Source organism: Haliotis asinina, chromosome 1 (genome assembly GCF_037392515.1).
Source record: "Haliotis asinina isolate JCU_RB_2024 chromosome 1, JCU_Hal_asi_v2, whole genome shotgun sequence".
NCBI classification, from domain to species: domain Eukaryota; kingdom Metazoa; phylum Mollusca; class Gastropoda; order Lepetellida; family Haliotidae; genus Haliotis; species Haliotis asinina.
The window spans coordinates 627,841-650,330 of NC_090280.1; the positions used below are offsets into that span (position 1 = coordinate 627,841).

General features: G+C 41.5%; 1 protein-coding gene across 3 annotated transcripts in view; it reads right to left on the reverse strand.

Moving 5' to 3' along the window:
* The window catches only part of LOC137286136 (uncharacterized), a 31,198-nt gene extending 15,513 nt beyond the window's left edge, over window positions 1-15,685 (reverse strand). For 2 of the 3 annotated variants that reach the window (XM_067817818.1, XM_067817825.1), the window contains exons 1-2: window positions 15,464-15,685; window positions 13,581-13,641 (exon numbers count right to left, since the gene is read on the reverse strand). In XM_067817818.1, coding sequence (XP_067673919.1) covers window positions 13,581-13,587 — 7 coding nt within the window. In that variant the 5' untranslated portion in view covers window positions 13,588-13,641; window positions 15,464-15,685. Of the gene's footprint in view, window positions 1-10,832; window positions 13,642-15,463 lie in introns of all 3 variants that reach the window. The other variant, XM_067817809.1, reaches the window with a different exon arrangement.
* Window positions 15,686-22,490: the final 6,805 nt, after the last annotated feature.

The window sequence follows — 22,490 nt, forward strand, 5'->3', positions numbered from 1 at the left end:
CGGTACTGGGCTCTAACATACTGTGGGTTCTGGGATGTAAGATACTGTCGGTACTTGGCTGTAAGATACTGTCGGTACTTGGCTGTAAAATACTGTGGATAGTGGGATGTAAGATACTGTGGATACTGGGATGTAAGATACTGTCGGTACTGGGATGTAAGATACTGTCGGCACTGGGATGTAAGATACTGTCGGTACTTGGCTGTAAGATACTGTCGGTACTTGGCTGTAAAATACTGTGGATAGTGGGATGTAAGATACTGTAGATACTGGGATGTATGATACTGTCGGCACTGGGATGTAAGATACTGTAGATACTGGGATGTAAGATACTGTGGATACTGGGATGTAAGATACTGTCGGTACTGGGATGTAAGATACTGTGGATAGTGGGATATAAGATACTGTAGATACTGGGATGTAAGATACTGTCGGCACTGGGATGTAAGATACTGTGGATACTGGGATGTAAGATACTGTAGATACTGGGACGTAAGATACTGTCGGTACTGGGATGTAAGATACTGTGGATACTGGGACGTAAGATACTGTAGATACTGGGATGTAAGATACTGTCGGTACTGGGATGTAAGATACTGTGGATACTGGGACGTAAGATACTGTCGGTACTGGGATGTAAGATACTGTGGATACTGGGACGTAAGATACTGTAGATACTGGGATGTAAGATACTGTCGGTACTGGGATGTAAGATACTGTAGATACTGGGATGTAAGATACTGTCGGTACTGGGATGTAAGATACTGTCGGCACTTGGATGTAAGATACTGTGGATACTGGGATGTAAGATACTGTCGGTACTGGGATGTAAGATACTGTAGATACTGGGATGTAAGATACTGTCGGCACTGGGATGTAAGATACTGTAGGTACTGGGATGTAAGATACTGTAGATACTGGGATGTAAGATACTGTCGGTACTGGGATGTAAGATACTGTAGATACTGGGATGTAAGATACTGTCGGTACTGGGATGTAAGATACTGTGGATACTGGGATGTAAGATACTGTCGGTACTGGGATGTAAGATACTGTCGGCACTTGGATGTAAGATACTGTGGATACTGGGATGTAAGATACTGTAGATACTGGGATGTAAGATACTGTCGGTACTGGGATGTAAGATACTGTGGATAGTGGGATGTAAGATACTGTAGATACTGGGATGTAAGATACTGTCGGTACTGGGATGTAAGATACTGTGGAAACTGGGATGTAAGATACTGTAGATACTGGGATGTAAGATACTGTGGATACTGGGATGTAAGATACTGTAGATACTGGGATGTAAGATACTGTCGGTACTGGGATGTAAGATACTGTCGGTACTGGGATGTAAGATACTGTGGATAGTGGGATGTAAGATACTGTAGATACTGGGATGTAAGATACTGTCGGTACTGGGATGTAAGATACTGTCGGCACTTGGATGTAAGATACTGTGGATAGTGGGATGTAAGATACTGTAGATACTGGGATGTAAGATACTGTGGATACTGGGATGTAAGATACTGTAGATACTGGGATGTAAGATACTGTGGATACTGGGATGTAAGATACTGTAGATACTGGGATGTAAGATACTGTCGGTACTGGGATGTAAGATACTGTCGGCACTGGGATGTAAGATACTGTAGATACTGGGATGTAAGATACTGTGGATACTGGGATGTAAGATACTGTGGATAGTGGGATGTAAGATACTGTAGATAGTGGGATGTAAGATACTGTAGATACTGGGATGTAAGATACTGTGGATACTGGGATGTAAGATACTGTGGATACTGGGATGTAAGATACTGTAGATACTGGGATGTAAGATACTGTCGGTACTGGGATGTAAGATACTGTCGGCACTGGGATGTAAGATACTGTAGATACTGGGATGTAAGATACTGTGGATACTGGGATGTAAGATACTGTGGATACTGGGATGTAAGATACTGTAGATAGTGGGATGTAAGATACTGTGGATACTGGGATGTAAGATACTGTGGATACTGGGATGTAAGATACTGTAGATACTGGGATGTAAGATACTGTCGGTACTGGGATGTAAGATACTGTCGGCACTGGGATGTAAGATACTGTAGATACTGGGATGTAAGATACTGTGGATACTGGGATGTAAGATACTGTGGATAGTGGGATGTAAGATACTGTGGATAGTGGGATGTAAGATACTGTGGATAGTGGGATGTAAGATACTGTAGATAGTGGGATGTAAGATACTGTAGATAGTGGGATGTAAGATACTGTAGATAGTGGGATGTAAGATACTGTAGATACTGGGATGTAAGATACTGTGGATACTGGGATGTAAGATACTGTAGATACTGGGATGTAAGATACTGTGGATAGTGGGATGTAAGATACTGTAGATACTGGGATGTAAGATACTGTGGATACTGGGATGTAAGATACTGTGGATACTGGGATGTAAGATACTGTAGATACTGGGATGTAAGATACTGTGGATAGTGGGATGTAAGATACTGTAGATACTGGGATGTAAGATACTGTGGATAGTGGGATGTAAGATACTGTAGATACTGGGATGTAAGATACTGTGGATACTGGGATGTAAGATACTGTGGATACTGGGATGTAAGATACTGTAGATACTGGGATGTAAGATACTGTGGATACTGGGATGTAAGATACTGTGGATACTGGGATGTAAGATACTGTAGATACTGGGATGTAAGATACTGTGGAAGTGGGATGTAAGATACTGTAGATACTGGGATGTAAGATACTGTGGATAGTGGGATGTAAGATACTGTAGATACTGGGATGTAAGATACTGTGGATACTGGGATGTAAGATACTGTGGATACTGGGATGTAAGATACTGTAGATACTGGGATGTAAGATACTGTGGATACTGGGATGTAAGATACTGTAGATACTGGGATGTAAGATACTGTCGGTACTGGGATGTAAGATACTGTCGGCACTGGGATGTAAGATACTGTAGATACTGGGATGTAAGATACTGTAGATACTGGGATGTAAGATACTGTCGGTACTGGGATGTAAGATACTGTCGGTACTGGGATGTAAGATACTGTGGATAGTGGGATGTAAGATACTGTAGATACTGGGATGTAAGATACTGTCGGTACTGGGATGTAAGATACTGTCGGCACTTGGATGTAAGATACTGTGGATAGTGGGATGTAAGATACTGTCGGTACTGGGATGTAAGATACTGTAGATACTGGGATGTAAGATACTGTGGATACTGGGATGTAAGATACTGTGGATACTGGGATGTACGATACTGTCGGTACTGGGATGTAAGATACTGTAGATACTGGGATGTAAGATACTGTCGGTACTTGGATGTAAGATACTGTGGATACTGGGATGTAAGATAGTGTACATACTGGGATGTAAGATACTGTCGGTACTGGGATGTAAGATACTGTCGGCACTTGGATGTAAGATACTGTGGATACTGGGATGTAAGATACTGTAGATACTGGGATGTAAGATACTGTCGGTACTGGGATGTAAGATACTGTGGATAGTGGGATGTAAGATACTGTAGATACTGGGATGTAAGATACTGTCGGTACTGGGATGTAAGATACTGTGGATACTGGGATGTAAGATACTGTAGATACTGGGATGTAAGATACTGTGGATACTGGGATGTAAGATACTGTAGATACTGGGATGTAAGATACTGTCGGTACTGGGATGTAAGATACTGTCGGTACTGGGATGTAAGATACTGTGGATAGTGGGATGTAAGATACTGTAGATACTGGGATGTAAGATACTGTCGGTACTGGGATGTAAGATACTGTGGATACTGGGATGTAAGATACTGTAGATACTGGGATGTAAGATACTGTGGATACTGGGATGTAAGATACTGTAGATACTGGGATGTAAGATACTGTCGGTACTGGGATGTAAGATACTGTCGGCACTTGGATGTAAGATACTGTGGATAGTGGGATGTAAGATACTGTAGATACTGGGATGTAAGATACTGTGGATACTGGGATGTAAGATACTGTAGATACTGGGATGTAAGATACTGTAGATACTGGGATGTAAGATACTGTCGGTACTGGGATGTAAGATACTGTGGATAGTGGGATGTAAGATACTGTAGATACTGGGATGTAAGATACTGTCGGTACTGGGATGTAAGATACTGTGGATACTGGGATGTAAGATACTGTAGATACTGGGATGTAAGATACTGTGGATACTGGGATGTAAGATACTGTAGATACTGGGATGTAAGATACTGTCGGTACTGGGATGTAAGATACTGTCGGCACTTGGATGTAAGATACTGTGGATAGTGGGATGTAAGATACTGTAGATACTGGGATGTAAGATACTGTGGACAGTGGGATGTAAGATACTGTCGGTACTGGGATGTAAGATACTGTGGACAGTGGGATGTAAGATACTGTGGATACTGGGATGTAAGATACTGTCGGTACTTGGCTGTAAGATACTGTGGACAGTGGGATGTAAGACACTGTAGATACTGGGATGTATGATACTGTCGGCACTGGGATGTAAGATACTGTAGATACTGGGATGTAAGATACTGTGGATACTGGGATGTAAGATACTGTCGGTACTGGGATGTAAGATACTGTCGGCACTTGGATGTAAGATACTGTGGATAGTGGGATGTAAGATACTGTAGATACTGGGATGTAAGATACTGTGGATACTGGGATGTAAGATACTGTAGATACTGGGATGTAAGATACTGTAGATACTGGGATGTAAGATACTGTCGGTACTGGGATGTAAGATACTGTGGATAGTGGGATGTAAGATACTGTAGATACTGGGATGTAAGATACTGTCGGTACTGGGATGTAAGATACTGTGGATACTGGGATGTAAGATACTGTAGATACTGGGATGTAAGATACTGTGGATACTGGGATGTAAGATACTGTAGATACTGGGATGTAAGATACTGTCGGTACTGGGATGTAAGATACTGTCGGCACTTGGATGTAAGATACTGTGGATAGTTGGATGTAAGATACTGTAGATACTGGGATGTAAGATACTGTGGATACTGGGATGTAAGATACTGTAGATACTGGGATGTAAGATACTGTAGATACTGGGATGTAAGATACTGTCGGTACTGGGATGTAAGATACTGTGGATAGTGGGATGTAAGATACTGTAGATACTGGGATGTAAGATACTGTCGGTACTGGGATGTAAGATACTGTCGGCACTTGGATGTAAGATACTGTGGATAGTGGGATATAAGATACTGTAGATACTGGGATGTAAGATACTGTAGATACTGGGATGTAAGATACTGTAGATACTGGGATGTAAGATACTGTCGGTACTGGGATGTAAGATACTGTCGGTACTGGGATGTAAGATACTGTGGATAATGGGATGTAAGATACTGTGGATAGTGGGATATAAGATACTGTAGATACTGGGACGTAAGATACTGTCGGTACTGGGATGTAAGATACTGTCGGCACTGGGATGTAAGATACTGTGGATACTGGGATGTAAGATACTGTAGATACTGGGATGTAAGATACTGTCGGTACTGGGATGTAAGATACTGTGGATACTGGGATGTAAGATACTGTCGGTACTGGGATGTAAGATACTGTGGACAGTGGGATGTAAGATACTGTCGGTACTGGGATGTAAGATACTGTGGACAGTGGGATGTAAGATACTGTGGATACTGGGATGTAAGATACTGTCGGTACTTGGCTGTAAGATACTGTGGACAGTGGGATGTAAGATACTGTAGATACTGGGATGTATGATACTGTCGCCACTGGGATGTAAGATACTGTAGATACTGGGATGTAAGATATTGTGGATACTGGGATGTAAGATACTGTCGGCACTTGGATGTAAGATACTGTGGATAGTGGGATATAAGATACTGTAGATACTGGGATGTAAGATACTGTCGGTACTGGGATGTAAGATACTGTGGATACTGGGATGTAAGATACTGTCGGTACTGGGATGTAAGATACTGTCGGTACTGGGATGTAAGATACTGTGGATACTGGGATGTAAGATACTGTCGGTACTGGGATGTAAGATACTGTCGGTACTGGGATGTAAGATACTGTCGGTACTGGGATGTAAGATACTGTGGATACTGGGATGTAAGATACTGTAGATAATGGGATGTAAGATACTGTCGGTACTGGGATGTAAGATACTGTGGATACTGGGATGTAAGATACTGTCGGCACTTGGATGTAAGATACTGTGGATAGTGGGATGTAAGATACTGTAGATACTGGGATGTAAGATACTGTAGATACTGGGATGTAAGATACTGTGGATAGTGGGGTGTAAGATACTGTAGATACTGGGATGTATGATACTGTCGGTACTGGGATGTAAGATACTGTCGGTACTGGGATGTAAGATAGTGTAGATACTGGGATGTAAGATACTGTCGGTACTGGGATGTAAGATACTGTCGGTACTGGGATGTAAGATACTGTCGGTACTGGGATGTAAGATACTGTCGGTACTGGGATGTAAGATACTGTGGATACTGGGATGTAAGATACTGTCGGTACTGGGATGTAAGATACTGTCGGTACTGGGATGTAAGATACTGTCGGTACTGGGATGTAAGATACTGTGGATACTGGGATGTAAGATACTGTCGGTACTGGGATGTAAGATACTGTCGGTACTGGGATGTAAGATAGTGTAGATACTGGGATGTAAGATACTGTCGGTACTGGGATGTAAGATACTGTGGATAGTGGGATGTAAGATACTGTCGGCACTGGGATGTAAGATACTGTCGGTACTGGGATGTAAGATAGTGTAGATACTGGGATGTAAGATACTGTCGGTACTGGGATGTAAGATACTGTGGATAGTGGGATGTAAGATACTGTCGGCACTGGGATGTAAGGTACTGTGGATACTGGGATGTAAGATACTGTCGGCACTTGGATGTAAGATACTGTGGATAGTGGGATATAAGATACTGTAGATACTGGGATGTAAGATACTGTAGATACTGGGATGTAAGATACTGTAGATACTGGGATGTAAGATACTGTGGATAGTGGGATGTAAGATACTGTCGGCACTGGGATGTAAGATGCTGTCGGTACTGGGATGTAAGATACTGTGGATACTGGGATGTAAGATACTGTCGGCACTTGGATGTAAGATACTGTGGATAGTGGGATATAAGATACTGTAGATACTGGGATGTAAGATACTGTAGATAGTGGGATGTAAGATACTGTCGGCACTTGGATGTAAGATACTGTGGATAGTGGGATATAAGATACTGTAGATACTGGGATGTAAGATACTGTGGATAGTGGGATGTAAGATACTGTCGGCACTGGGATGTAAGATACTGTGGATACTGGGATGTAAGATACTGTCGGCACTTGGATGTAAGATACTGTGGATAGTGGGATATAAGATACTGTAGATACTGGGATGTAAGATACTGTAGATACTGGGATATAAGATACTGTAGATACTGGGATGTAAGATACTGTGGATACTGGGATGTAAGATACTGTGGGTACTGGGATGTAAGATAGTGTAGATACTGGGATGTAAGATACTGTCGGCACTGGGATGTAAGATACTGTGGATACTGGGATGTAAGATACTGTCGGCACTTGGATGTAAGATACTGTGGATAGTGGGATATAAGATACTGTAGATACTGGGATGTAAGATACTGTAGATACTGGGATATAAGATACTGTAGATACTGGGATGTAAGATACTGTGGATACTGGGATGTAAGATACTGTGGGTACTGGGATGTAAGATAGTGTAGATACTGGGATGTAAGATACTGTCGGCACTGGGATGTAAGATACTGTAGATACTGGGATGTAAGATACTGTCGGTACTGGGATGTAAGATACTGTGGATAGTGGGATGTAAGATACTGTAGATACTGGGATGTAAGATACTGTCGGTACTGGGATGTAAGATACTGTGGATACTGGGATGTAAGATACTGTGGATAGTGGGATATAAGATACTGTAGATACTGGGATGTAAGATACTGTAGATACTGGGATGTAAGATACTGTAGATACTGGGATGTAAGATACTGTCGGTACTGGGATGTAAGATACTGTCGGTACTGGGATGTAAGATACTGTGGATAATGGGATGTAAGATACTGTGGATAGTGGGATATAAGATACTGTAGATACTGGGACGTAAGATACTGTCGGTACTGGGATGTAAGATACTGTCGGCACTGGGATGTAAGATACTGTGGATACTGGGATGTAAGATACTGTAGATACTGGGATGTAAGATACTGTCGGTACTGGGATGTAAGATACTGTGGATACTGGGATGTAAGATACTGTCGGTACTGGGATGTAAGATACTGTGGACAGTGGGATGTAAGATACTGTCGGTACTGGGATGTAAGATACTGTGGACAGTGGGATGTAAGATACTGTGGATACTGGGATGTAAGATACTGTCGGTACTTGGCTGTAAGATACTGTGGACAGTGGGATGTAAGATACTGTAGATACTGGGATGTATGATACTGTCGGCACTGGGATGTAAGATACTGTAGATACTGGGATGTAAGATACTGTGGATACTGGGATGTAAGATACTGTCGGCACTTGGATGTAAGATACTGTGGATAGTGGGATATAAGATACTGTAGATACTGGGATGTAAGATACTGTCGGTACTGGGATGTAAGATACTGTCGGTACTGGGATGTAAGATACTGTCGGTACTGGGATGTAAGATACTGTGGATACTGGGATGTAAGATACTGTCGGTACTGGGATGTAAGATACTGTCGGTACTGGGATGTAAGATACTGTCGGTACTGGGATGTAAGATACTGTCGGTACTGGGATGTAAGATACTGTGGATACTGGGATGTAAGATACTGTAGATACTGGGATGTAAGATACTGTCGGTACTGGGATGTAAGATACTGTGGATACTGGGATGTGAGATACTGTCGGCACTTGGATGTAAGATACTGTGGATAGTGGGATGTAAGATACTGTAGATACTGGGATGTAAGATACTGTAGATACTGGGATGTAAGATACTGTGGATAGTGGGATGTAAGATACTGTAGATACTGGGATGTATGATACTGTCGGTACTGGGATGTAAGATACTGTCGGTACTGGGATGTAAGATAGTGTAGATACTGGGATGTAAGATACTGTCGGTACTGGGATGTAAGATACTGTCGGTACTGGGATGTAAGATACTGTCGGTACTGGGATGTAAGATACTGTCGGTACTGGGATGTAAGATACTGTCGATACTGGGATGTAAGATACTGTCGGTACTGGGATGTAAGATACTGTGGATACTGGGATGTAAGATACTGTCGGTACTGGGATGTAAGATACTGTCGGTACTGGGATGTAAGATAGTGTAGATACTGGGATGTAAGATACTGTCGGTACTGGGATGTAAGATACTGTGGATAGTGGGATGTAAGATACTGTCGGCACTGGGATGTAAGATACTGTCGGTACTGGGATGTAAGATAGTGTAGCTACTGGGATGTAAGATACTGTCGGTACTGGGATGTAAGATACTGTGGATAGTGGGATGTAAGATACTGTCGGCACTGGGATGTAAGATACTGTGGATACTGGGATGTAAGATACTGTCGGCACTTGGATGTAAGATACTGTGGATAGTGGGATATAAGATACTGTAGATACTGGGATGTAAGATACTGTAGATACTGGGATATAAGATACTGTAGATACTGGGATGTAAGATACTGTGGATAGTGGGATGTAAGATACTGTCGGCACTGGGATGTAAGATACTGTCGGTACTGGGATGTAAGATACTGTGGATACTGGGATGTAAGATACTGTCGGCACTTGGATGTAAGATACTGTGGATAGTGGGATATAAGATACTGTAGATACTGGGATGTAAGATACTGTAGATACTGGGATATAAGATACTGTAGATACTGGGATGTAAGATACTGTGGATAGTGGGATGTAAGATACTGTCGGCACTGGGATGTAAGACACTGTGGATACTGGGATGTAAGATACTGTCGGCACTTGGATGTAAGATACTGTGGATAGTGGGATATAAGATACTGTAGATACTGGGATGTAAGATACTGTAGATACTGGGATGTAAGATACTGTGGATACTGGGATGTAAGATACTGTGGGTACTGGGATGTAAGATAGTGTAGATACTGGGATGTAAGATACTGTCGGCACTGGGATGTAAGATACTGTGGATACTGGGATGTAAGATACTGTCGGCACTTGGATGTAAGATACTGTGGATAGTGGGATATAAGATACTGTAGATACTGGGATGTAAGATACTGTAGATACTGGGATATAAGATACTGTAGATACTGGGATGTAAGATACTGTGGATACTGGGATGTAAGATACTGTGGGTACTGGGATGTAAGATAGTGTAGATACTGGGATGTAAGATACTGTCGGCACTGGGATGTAAGATACTGTAGATACTGGGATGTAAGATACTGTCGGTACTTGGATGTAAGATACTGTGGATAGTGGGATATAAGATACTGTGGATACTGGGCTGTAAGATACTGTCGGTACTAGGATGTGAGATAATGTGGGTACTGGAATGAGAGATGCCAGGTGGAGTTTGTTTCGGACTTGGCGTTAGATAAAGTATTATCAGGGAGACTAGAAAGGGGATTCAAACTACATATTCATCGGGTTGTTAAATGTTAAATGAGTGAAAGCAGGGCATACGATACTTGACCTTTACAAGCCAATGAAGAAACTCACGTGCAATGAAATCTAGCAATTCCTCCTTGCCCATCATCTTCATGCTACTCCTCGTCACGTGATTACGAACTGACGTCCGATCTGTGTCTGTAATGTATATGCATGCACACATGGCAGGTGAACGTCAGCTCGTGGGCACAGAGTGACAATACTACTGTCAGTCTCTATGTCATACATGCCCGTGTTCACGGTGTCGTGGTGTCTGTATGTTATTCAAGACATGGCAGGTGAACGTCAGCTCGTGGGCACAGAGTGATAATACTACTGTCAGTCTTTATGTCATACATGCCTGTGTTCACGGTGTCGTGGTGTCTGTATGTTATTCAAGACATGGCAGGTGAACGTCAGCTCGTGGGCACAGAGTGACAATACTACTGTCAGTCTCTATGTCATACATGCCCGTGTTCACGGTGTCGTGGTGTCTGTATGTTATTCAAGACATGGCAGGTGAACGTCAGCTCGTGGGCACAGAGTGATAATACTACTGTCAGTCTTTATGTCATACATGCCTGTGTTCACGGTGTCGTGGTGTCTGTATGTTATTCAAGACATGGCAGGTGAACGTCAGCTCGTGGGCACAGAGTGACAATACTACTGTCAGTCTCTATGTCATACATGCCCGTGTTCACGGTGTCGTGGTGTCTGTATGTTATTCAAGACATGGCAGGTGAACGTCAGCTCGTGGGCACAGTGTGATAATACTACTGTCAGTCTTTATGTCATACATGCCTGTGTTCACGGTGTCGTGGTGTCTGTATGTTATTCAAGACATGGCAGGTGAACGTCAGCTCGTGGGCACAGAGTGACAATACTACTGTCAGTCTCTATGTCATACATGCCCGTGTTCACGGTGTCGTGGTGTCTGTATGTTATTCAAGACATGGCAGGTGAACGTCAGCTCGTGGGCACAGAGTGACAATACTACTGTCAGTCTCTATGTCATACATGCCCGTGTTCACGGTGTCGTGGTGTCTGTATGTTATTCAAGACATGGCAGGTGAACGTCAGCTCGTGGGCACAGAGTGACAATACTACTGTCAGTCTCTATGTCATACATGCCCGTGTTCACGGTGTCGTGGTGTCTGTATGTTATTCAAGACATGGCAGGTGAACGTCAGCTCGTGGGCACAGAGTGACAATACTACTGTCAGTCTCTATGTCATACATGCCCGTGTTCACGGTGTCGTGGTGTCTGTATGTTATTCAAGACATGGCAGGTGAACGTCAGCTCGTGGGCACAGAGTGATAATACTACTGTCAGTCTTTATGTCATACATGCCTGTGTTCACGGTGTCGTGGTGTCTGTATGTTATTCAAGACATGGCAGGTGAACGTCAGCTCGTGGGCACAGAGTGATAATACTACTGTCAGTCTCTATGTCATACATGCCCGTGTTCACGGTGTCGTGGTGTCTGTATGTTATTCAAGACATGGCAGGTGAACGTCAGCTCGTGGGCACAGAGTGACAATACTACTGTCAGTCTCTATGTCATACATGCCTGTGTTCACGGTGTCGTAGTGTCTGTATGTTATTCAAGACATGGCAGGTGAACGTCAGCTCGTGGGCACAGTGACAATACTACTGTCAGTCTCTATGTCATACATGTCTGTGTTCACGGTGTTATAGTATCTGTATGTCATGCCTATGTGTTCACCGTGTCATGGTGTCTGTATGTCATGCCTATGTGTTCACGATGCCATGGTATCTGTATGTCATGCCTATGCGTTCACGGTGTCATGGTATCTGTATGTCATGCCTATGAGTTCACGATGCCATGGTGTCTGTATGTCATACATATCACGTTGTATTGAATTGTCTGTAAGCTGTTGCAGGCGGAACCATCTATCATGGGACACCGGGTGTTCCGGCTCAATACTACACCCTGACAGAACCTGTCGGACATTTCTGTGTTCACGGTGTCTATATACTTATTACTCGCCCCTTGAAAATACTGCAGTGTAATATTTTCACTTCAATATTACACTAGTGTAATACCGCTTGACGTATGACGTCATAAAGGTTGAAAGTTGTGACGTCACAATGCTAATGCTGATGTCGCGATTTTACTAGACCTTGCCTGACTTGAAAGCTTCGAGTCCTCACACTGTAGGCAATTTCGCCGCAGTTTCTGTCAATTTATGTTGGCGAGTAATAAACAGAACACTAAACTCGCTTCCGTGAAATACCATTTTCATTAAACTCGTTAAAGATTTAGTATCAAACGAGCGAAACCAAATCATTTTCTCGTTTAATAAAAATGGTATTACACGGAAGGTCGTTTAGTATCCTCTATATCTGTCATGGGACACCGGGTGTCCCGGCTCAATACTACATCCTGACAGAACCTGTCGACCATGTCTGTGTTTCCCTAGTATAAGAGTCTCGAGAACGTTTAACATCCTACACTGTTAGCCGGAAACGGAGCTGTGACATATACACTTCCTGGTGGCGAAGATCACGAGAGGGCGAGTCATCCTTCTTTCCTTCATACAAGCATGATTAATATTAGTAAGTGTAGGGTATGACATTGTTATTACAAATACACGATAATTATGACAAGAGTATATAATGTATATTGAGATAATGACCTCACTGTGTGGTAGAAATAGCGTCTTTTAGTATACCATTAGTGTCTAACATTAGCATGGACGGCACAGTGTGGCATAGAGCGGCATAGAGCGGCATACACAAGCGGGGGGGGGTAAACAGGCTTCAAAAGTAAACAGAATTCTTGAAAAAAAAATCACCTGTCATGTTTGTGCTGGCGTCACCTCTGTGATCTGTGATCTGTGATCTGGGACCTGGGACCTGGAGAGGAAGCAAAGTGAGTAGCGCTATAATAAGGACGTGGTGAATCAGGAATCCTATTGATACCAAATAAACATCTATTTACACAATCTCCCCATTGTTTATACTTTGACATGTTACAAACAAAAAGAATGGGAACACCCTAAAATTTGATAGTCATGTATTAACTGAAAAGTGGTGAGGTCATTTATACTCTAAGACTAATGCAACTTTTTGTCTGCTAAATGACACGGTGAACGACATGTTACATCTAGCAGTGAAGCAAGTCATTCAATATTCCTTGAGTCAAAATGTATGCTTTCCCTTGAAATGAGACACTGACAACAATGGACAACAAGGGTGCAGAAATACACAGCACCATTCCTGATTAAAACACCCAAACCCCACGACCTAGTGCATGTGGACCTCCCTTCTCTTTCTTTGTAGTAAAGAAGCTTACATCCGTAAATCTGGCTTTTCTTATACAACGTGCACCTAATTCAATGAAGCCATTTTAAACATGCATTATTCATCAAGAATTTCCACCATGTTGTGAACGTCGGTGATTCGTCTCGTCTTTAATTATTATGCTAAATTGTTTTTAAGATGACATAAAAAGTACAAGTGCAAGTGGCAACACCTAACTCAGCCCCGGAGTAGAATAAGTACGGAGTTTCCAGAGAGTATTAACATATGTCAATACAACATGAAGTTTATTTTAGTTACCCCTGTTACATAATGAACAAATCTCCAGTCATATCGATACCCAGCCTCCTCCCAATATCACGCACATGTTCTGGTTCACCAATCTTTAATATCTGAGAATACGTCTTAGAAAACGTTTTCCTTTCATAGCATACTTACCAAGAAGGGTTCTATTACCAACAACCTACTATACATTGAATAAAGTTCTTGTTTTGAATACACTATGTTTGTATATAACAGTCTTTAACTCTAGTGATACATAGGTAATATTACATGAGCAAGTCTGCCATACAACCTATCCCAAGCGAATGGGAAACTGTGCAATACACAATTTTACACGAGTTTAGTATTAGCCGTGTGGAACACTTGCAAGTGTAATAATTTCTCTATTATCCAGTTTATTCACGTACATTTGTGCAGTAAAACACCGTAAGCAAGTGTGACTGCCCTTTTCACTGACGTCACTTTCAATTCTTAATGACCTCACAGACGATGGATTACAGTAACAATGGTTGCTACACTTGATAAATGGCAGTGTGTATTAATGGCTGATGAAATTAATAGCTGGAGCGATTCGGTGTTTTATTAGCAAGTTGTGGGAGACTAGGATGAGATACAGATGCCTTGTGTCGGAGGGTTTGAACCGCTTCGGGTAGTTTTTCTTTTTTTAAGTCCTGGAGATCTGATTGATAATATTTCTACAGTGTTGCGGTTGAGTTGGGGTTGTGAAGATGATGATGTGGGTTGAATTGGCTGATTTTCGATCTCAGTTGACGGTATGCGTTAATTTAACTTTACAGGGCAAGACGTGAAACGTACATGGGCCCCTACGTCTCTCCTGCATATCCCCAAAAGCAAACATCCACACCTTCGACACGTTTTCACCCAGAGATTACCACCTCTCACAAATCCAGCTGCTCTTTACGTGTGTTCACCCAACAATCCAACCACTACCCACCAAAACTAGTCTACATGAGCAGTCCCACCCTTCACCACACAGTCGTGTGAGAGGGAGGGAGGGGGAGGGAGCCGGAGCGTGTTTTAAGCATGTATACAATTTAGTGAAATGAACAGTGAGTCAGCCAACCGTGACAGTGACAACACACACACACATACACCAGTGCGGTAAAACAGTTACCTGGTTGGGTTCTCCACGAAGGCAATGCTGCCGACACAGGGCTGTCAGTTTCAACTTCTGGGGGCCTGGAGGCTATTCCTGTTCCCCCAATCCACCCGGGACACACTCCTGTAGCACGGGGCGGGGAAGGGGCAGTTAGCGGGTAGACTTGTGTGTTGGCCCTGCCTCGTCACTGAACAAAGACTTCCAACAAGGATGTAAATATGGAGGCCAGGCTGTTGTGACTTACTTCCTGGTTGCGGTCTACGTCAATGTGCACCACACTGTGGGGGAAAGTACTAATCTCTTTATTATACGTGGATATGCTTTGGGTGTAATTTGTTGTCATTCAAATGTCAAGGGTCTGTTGTGATCTGGTTATCTCCCCGACGGACAATGCGCGTGCAACTTTCCTTCTCCTCCAGTGATAGCACAGACCAGCGTACGTGCTAGCAGAGAAAACTATCAACCATACGCCCGACCAGTTCGAGAGCCCTCAGGAAACGACCAGCCGTATCCAGTCTACAGACGTTTCCTACAACACGTGCAACACGTGCTCATATGTTATAGTACTGCAGCGTGAAAAGACGAAACAGCTGCAGGCTGGTGAGTCTGGTCGTGCGCGATATTTAACCACTGGGCCATGTCGTCACTGGCCACATAGCTTGTTGCTACTAAAATTACAGTCGGGCCTGTAAATCCTCACTTTTAAGGATTGGTGAGTTGCGAGGATATTATTCTTTTAAATTACATCCGAAGTATTGGTACTTTTATAAGCTAGAGAAACCATGAAGGTCTTACAAATAAAACTGATACACATCGTTCCATTCCTGAAAAGGAATGGAGCGAGCAGACAGTGGAACGACGTGGCAAATGTGATGTGTGGGGATAGCTAGCCCGACTGGCCAGCAAATTTTGAAAACCATTTGACACGCTGCATTCACCTCTACCTTACCTGTATTCCTCCATGCTACACTCCTCCCATCCAGGCAAGTTGTACAACCGTCCCTGAAACATTCTTCCACTGTGGACCTTTGATTAACACGTCTCCAGCTGCAACTCTGACTAGCCACTGAACGGTCTTCCAATGAACGTCTCTTCGTGGCTTTTAGAATCTGGTATGATGAACAGGAACTATTTTGGTGTGGATAAACCTATTTGTTGCAATGGAAGAGACGTTTCGGTGCAGACACCTTCATCTATTGCTTGACAGAGGTGCCAGTATCTACACCGAAATGTCGTTCCTGTACTTCTGCAGGCATATGGACTGGCTAGTTGCCTTCACTGCAACTACCCTGACCTAAGAACTGTCTCATCTCTTTTTGTGGAGCCGATGTCGCGAGTGTTGTGCTGCTACCGATCCAAATTCAAACCGTCCAATTTCGACATTTAGCTGCTTTGGCAAACTATTTACTTCATTTCTCCATGACCAAATTCTGAGAAAACTTTGAAATCATTTCCCATTCGCAGTCGGTGTTACGCAACACTGTCAACAATCAGTTTCACTTTAATTCTATTTGCATAAATGCATACAGTTGGAACTCACTGCAATCTAGTCCTATTGTGACGACAACGAAACACTATCAGTATGTATTGCAAATGCACCCTATCACCTGGCGAGTCATAATCAAATATAACGATAGGCCGTCAACTATACAGCCTCTCGCCAGTCTAACACTATATTGTAGCAGAGGTCGTCGACAACACGACCGTTCAAGTCCGAAGTTCTAACATAACTGGTCAAAACTGCTATGGGGGGAACCTCGTGCAGGCTCAACTCAATGTGTTTCCCGAGGTGAAATTCCTCGAAGTCAAGGGTGTTTGTACAAATGTTCGTATTTCAGAAACAAAAATCGCATGCGAATATTGTACGTTTACAAACGCAGTTCCTTCTCCTGGACAGTCGGCCTGTTCAACAGAGATTTTCAACAGAGTCTTAAATAAAAATAGACATAATAATTTATAATGTGCTTTCATCGATTTCTTTAGGGCTTTTGACGAGGCATAGCAGGTGGCCCTTGGACAAAATTACGTTGTGGTCAGAAAGATAAAATACTTAATCTTATCCGAAATATGTGTATAATAACATTAAATCATGTGTTGTGAAAAATAAGGGGAAATCAAGCTTCTTTCCATATCTGTCGGGGGGCCTGCAAGGGAAAACCTATTTCCTCTTCTTTTCTCATTTTATCTTAATGATCTTGTAGAATATCTCATTTGTAATGGAAGTGATGGTCTGAAACTAAAATGCGATAATGACCACTGACCATCTACCTTAAACATTTTAGTGTTTCTATTTACTGATGACATTGTATTTTTAGCCGAAAGTAACTACCATTTGATGACAGCACTTGACTGGTTTTCACGTTATTGTGCTATCTGGAAACGTGAAGTTAACTCACATACTTATATTTGTATCGGGTTCGGTGAGAATAATAATCCATAAATCTTGCTTTTCCTGAAAGTGACTCTAATTTTCAGGCTAAGGGACCGGTATTTGCAGTGCTGGAGTAGTGCCATTCGGGATTCCCCGAAAAGGGAATTCCATTATTAAAGATTCTGCATGTTTTGAAAAGTAGTTATTACACACAGGCAACATTTATAAACCTTTAACATCTTTTGAAAAGTAGTTATTACTCACGGGTAACATTTATAAACCTTTACTATGTTTTGGAAAGGAGTTATTACTCACGGGTAACATTCATAAACCTTTACTATGTTTTGAAAAGTAGTTATTACTCACGGGTAACATTCATAAACCTTTACTATGTTTTGGAAAGTAGTTATTACTCACGGGTAACATTTATAAACCTTTACTATGTTTTGGAAAGTAGTTATTACTCACGGGTAACATTTATACACCTTTACTATGTTTTGGAAAGTAGTTAGTCACAGGCAACATTTATAAACCTTTACTATGTTTCGGAAAGTAGTTATTACACACAGGTAACATTTATAAACCTTTACTATGTTTTGGAAAGTAGTCTTTACTCACGGGTAACATTTATAAACCTTTACTATGTTTTGAAAAGTAGTTTTTACTCACGGGTAACATTTATAAACCTTTACTATGTTTTGGAAAGGAGTTATTACTCACGGGTAACATTTATAAACCTTTACTATGTTTTGGAAAGGAGTTATTACTCACGGGTAACATTCATAAACCTTTACTATGTTTTTGGAAAGTAGTTATTACTCACGGGTAACATTTATAAACCTTTACTATGTTTTGGAAGGTAGTTATTACTCACGGGTAACATTTATAAACCTTTACTATGTTTTGGAAGGTACTTATTACTCACGGGTAACATTTATAAACATTTACTATGTTTTGGAAAGTAGTTATTACTCACGGGTAACATTTATAAACCTTTACCATCTTTTGAAAAGTAGTTATTACTCACGGGTAACATTTATAAACCTTTACCATCTTTTGAAAAGTAGTTAGTCACAGGCAACATTTATAAACCTTTACCATGTTTTGGAAAGTAGTTATTACACACAGGTAACATTCATGAACCTTTACTATGTTTTGAAAAGTAGTTATTACTCACGGGTAACATTTATAAACCTTTACTATGTTTTGAAAAGTAGTTATTACTCACGGGTAACATTTATAAACCTTTACTATGTTTTGGAAAGTAGTTATTACTCACGGGTAATGTTCAGAAGGGTTTCTCCAAAATGCATCCATGTGTGAAACTGTTCGTGTACATATCATGAAACGTGACACCCAAACTCACCAAAAGGCACACATATCACGAAAGGCATGTGCTCTACATGCGATGGAAGAAAGAAAAACACATGTGTTCAGTTTTTTAGTTGTTGGGGCTTAGGTTTGACAGTGAAAACTTGCCTCGTTAGTATTGGGAGAATAATAGTTTCTTGAGCCCAATTGTTAGATATTTAGTACTTAGAAATTTAGTGTTAAGACATTTAGCTGAGCATATTTTCAAACGGGCCTGAAATTTACTGTATTTGTGAATACATTTCTTGTTGAATCAATTTGTGGGTCCCTTCAGTTCGTTTAGTTGGTTTTCACTGTAAATATTATTTAATTTAGTTTTGGTCCAAGGTTGAAATATTACCTACAGCCACCAAGTTTATTTTTTACTTGCACATAGTTTTTTTTTAAATAAAGACTTCCACTGTGCATTCCTCCGCTACATTTTTTGGTAGCAGAGCGTGGTTTGAATCTCAGTCGTTATTTTAGGTGTTTAGTTCACATTGTACATTAGGTTGTGAAACCATACGGCAATGTCGTCAGGTAAAGAAGAAGTGTCAGTTAGTAAACTTGAATCTGAATCAAAGAGAGCCGACCTTAAAAAGAAAAAGAGGGCTGCTAAAACGGCTTTAACTAAGGCAACAAACAAACTGACAGGCTTGTTAGAACAAGAGTATCCCAGTCGCAAGACTGTTAGGGGAACAATAGATCAGGTTTGTTCCTTACAAAATAAAGTCGTAAACATTATCTGTGATCTAGCTCTTGTCTACCACTCAGCTGGAGATCTTGAAAACTTTAAGAAAACAAAGAGATAGATACAGTTGAGGAGACTATTGATGAAATGGTCACTAAAGCACAAGTGTTTTTAAACAACACTCTTAGTACTACTGTTTCGTCACACAGTGGCTGTTCTGGTGTTGCAAATTTGTTCAACGATGAAGCAGTTTCAAAGCAACTAAAGCAAGACAGTCAGTCTTTATCAAGCATAGTAGATACTGCAAACGTAAAACCTACAAATGTAACTCACCAGAATACCTCTGCTCCTGTTCAATTAGACCAAGAATTAGGTGTTGGTAATAAGAGTCCACAGATTGGGCAGGACTTATGGCGTCAATTAAAGCGGGTTTCTATCCCGACTTTCTCAGGTAAGGTTCAGATGTATGACAGTTGGCGTGCTGCATTTATGGCATGTGTAGACAGTGCACCTGCCACAAATGAGTACAAACTCCTCCAATTAAAACAGTATCTGTCAGGCGAAGCAGCACAACTCGTCTCAAAGTTAGGTCATAGTTCATCTGCTTATAATATTGCCCTGGAAAAACTTGATAGAAAGTATGGGGGTAAACGTAGGCAGATATCTTTGCAGCTGGAGAAAATTGCAAATTTCAGACCAATACGTCCAGGTAAGATTAAAGACTTTGAGAAATTTGCAGATATGTTAGATGTTGTGGTTGTTAACCTTAGGGAAAATGACAAAATGGAGGAACTCAGCGACGGCTGTTTGTATGTAATTTTGAAGCAAAAGATGACTGAGGCGATGCTCGTGCAGTACCAAAGGTTCATTTTTGAACAACAAAGACAAGAGTCTGTTGAAACCCTCAGAGAATGGGTGCTGCAGGAATTTGAGTTTTTCACAATTGCCAGTGAAACAAAACATGGATTATCTGAAAAGGCACGATCTGAGAATAAGGGTTTGTCAAAATCTGATTCATTCTTTGGTGCTGATCCAAAGGTTGTCACCTTTCATTGTCACATATGCCAGGCCACAAATCATACTGCACAAAACTGTGTGAAATTCAAATCTTTAGATGTCGCCAGTCGTTGGGCTAAGGCCAAACAGCTAAGACTTTGTTTTCGTTGTTTGGGCCCAAATCATGTCGGGAAAGCATGTAGTATGAATGAGACTTGTGGTATTGATGGCTGTAAAGCTAACCACCATCATTTGTTGCATGCTTCCAGTAGGAAGCCATCTGATCAAATATTGGAAAACAGCGACAGTACATTGCTTACAAAAGAGAGTGGTCAAAGACAGGACACTGTCACCATGTCAACCAACAATGCTAATCAACATTTCTGTGCTTTGAGAACAATTCCAGTTGTACTGAAGAATGGTAACAAGAAAATAACTGTAAATGCATTGTTGGATGATGCAAGTACACAGACATACATCAACGATGACATAGCTTCAGAATTAGGTCTTCATGGAACTCAGGAAAAGGTATGTGTAAATGTGTTAAACAACCGGAAACAAACCTTTGACAGTTGTTTAGTTGAGTTTGGTTTGGAGAGTGTTGATGGCTCTGTTGAGATGATGATGACAGGCTTGACAGCTTCCAAGGTCACTGGGTCATTAGAGGTGATTGATTGGCAGCAGTACAAAAAACATTACCCTCACCTGATGGACATACCATTTCCAGCACTCCCGTCACATCCTAAGGTAGATTTATTGATAGGTGTTGATTATGCAGTCCTGCATTGTTCCCAAAAAGACATCAGCGGACGTCCAGGTGAGCCTATAGCCAGACATACGCCGCTGGGTTGGTGTTGTATTGGCAGCATAAATCACTTAGCTGGATCAACATCGAACTCCTTCTTTATCCAAAGAAATGAAGATAAACAAGAGAGTTCTTTAGAGGAACTTATGCATAACTTTTGGGAGGTTGACTCACTTCCAAATACATGTAAAAATTTCAGCATTGAGGATGAAAAGGTTGTAAAAACTGTAGAAAATAGCCTTTGTTACAGCAATGGTCGGTATCAGGTGAGTATACCATGGCGTGACAATGTTGACACTCTTCATAACAATTATGACATGGCTCAGAACCGGTTGATTCACACCGAGAAGAAGTTGAATAAAGATGAGGCTATTGCAGAAGCATATTCAGATGTGATACAGCAATATGAAACTAAAGGGTACATCAGGAAGGTGTCTGAAAAAGAGAAAGCTGAAACACAATGGTACTTACCTCATTTCCCTGTTGTAAAGCTTGAAAGGGAAACAACAAAAGTCAGAGTAGTCTTTGATGCTTCTGCAAAAGAGAAAGGTGTTTCATTGAATGATGTTGTACATGCTGGGCCCAAACTCCAAAACGATTTGTTCGCCATTTTGCTCAGATTTAGTAAACATGCAGTGGCAATTGTCTGTGACATTGCCGAAATGTATTTGCAGATTGAAATTTCGGAAGAAGATCGAAAATTCTGTAGGTTTCTTTGGCGAAAAGATAAAAGTGGACCACCAGATGTATACGAGTTTTCTAGGGTCATTTTCGGAATGAACTGTTCACCATTCTTAGCTCAGTATGTCACACAGAGACATGCAAAACT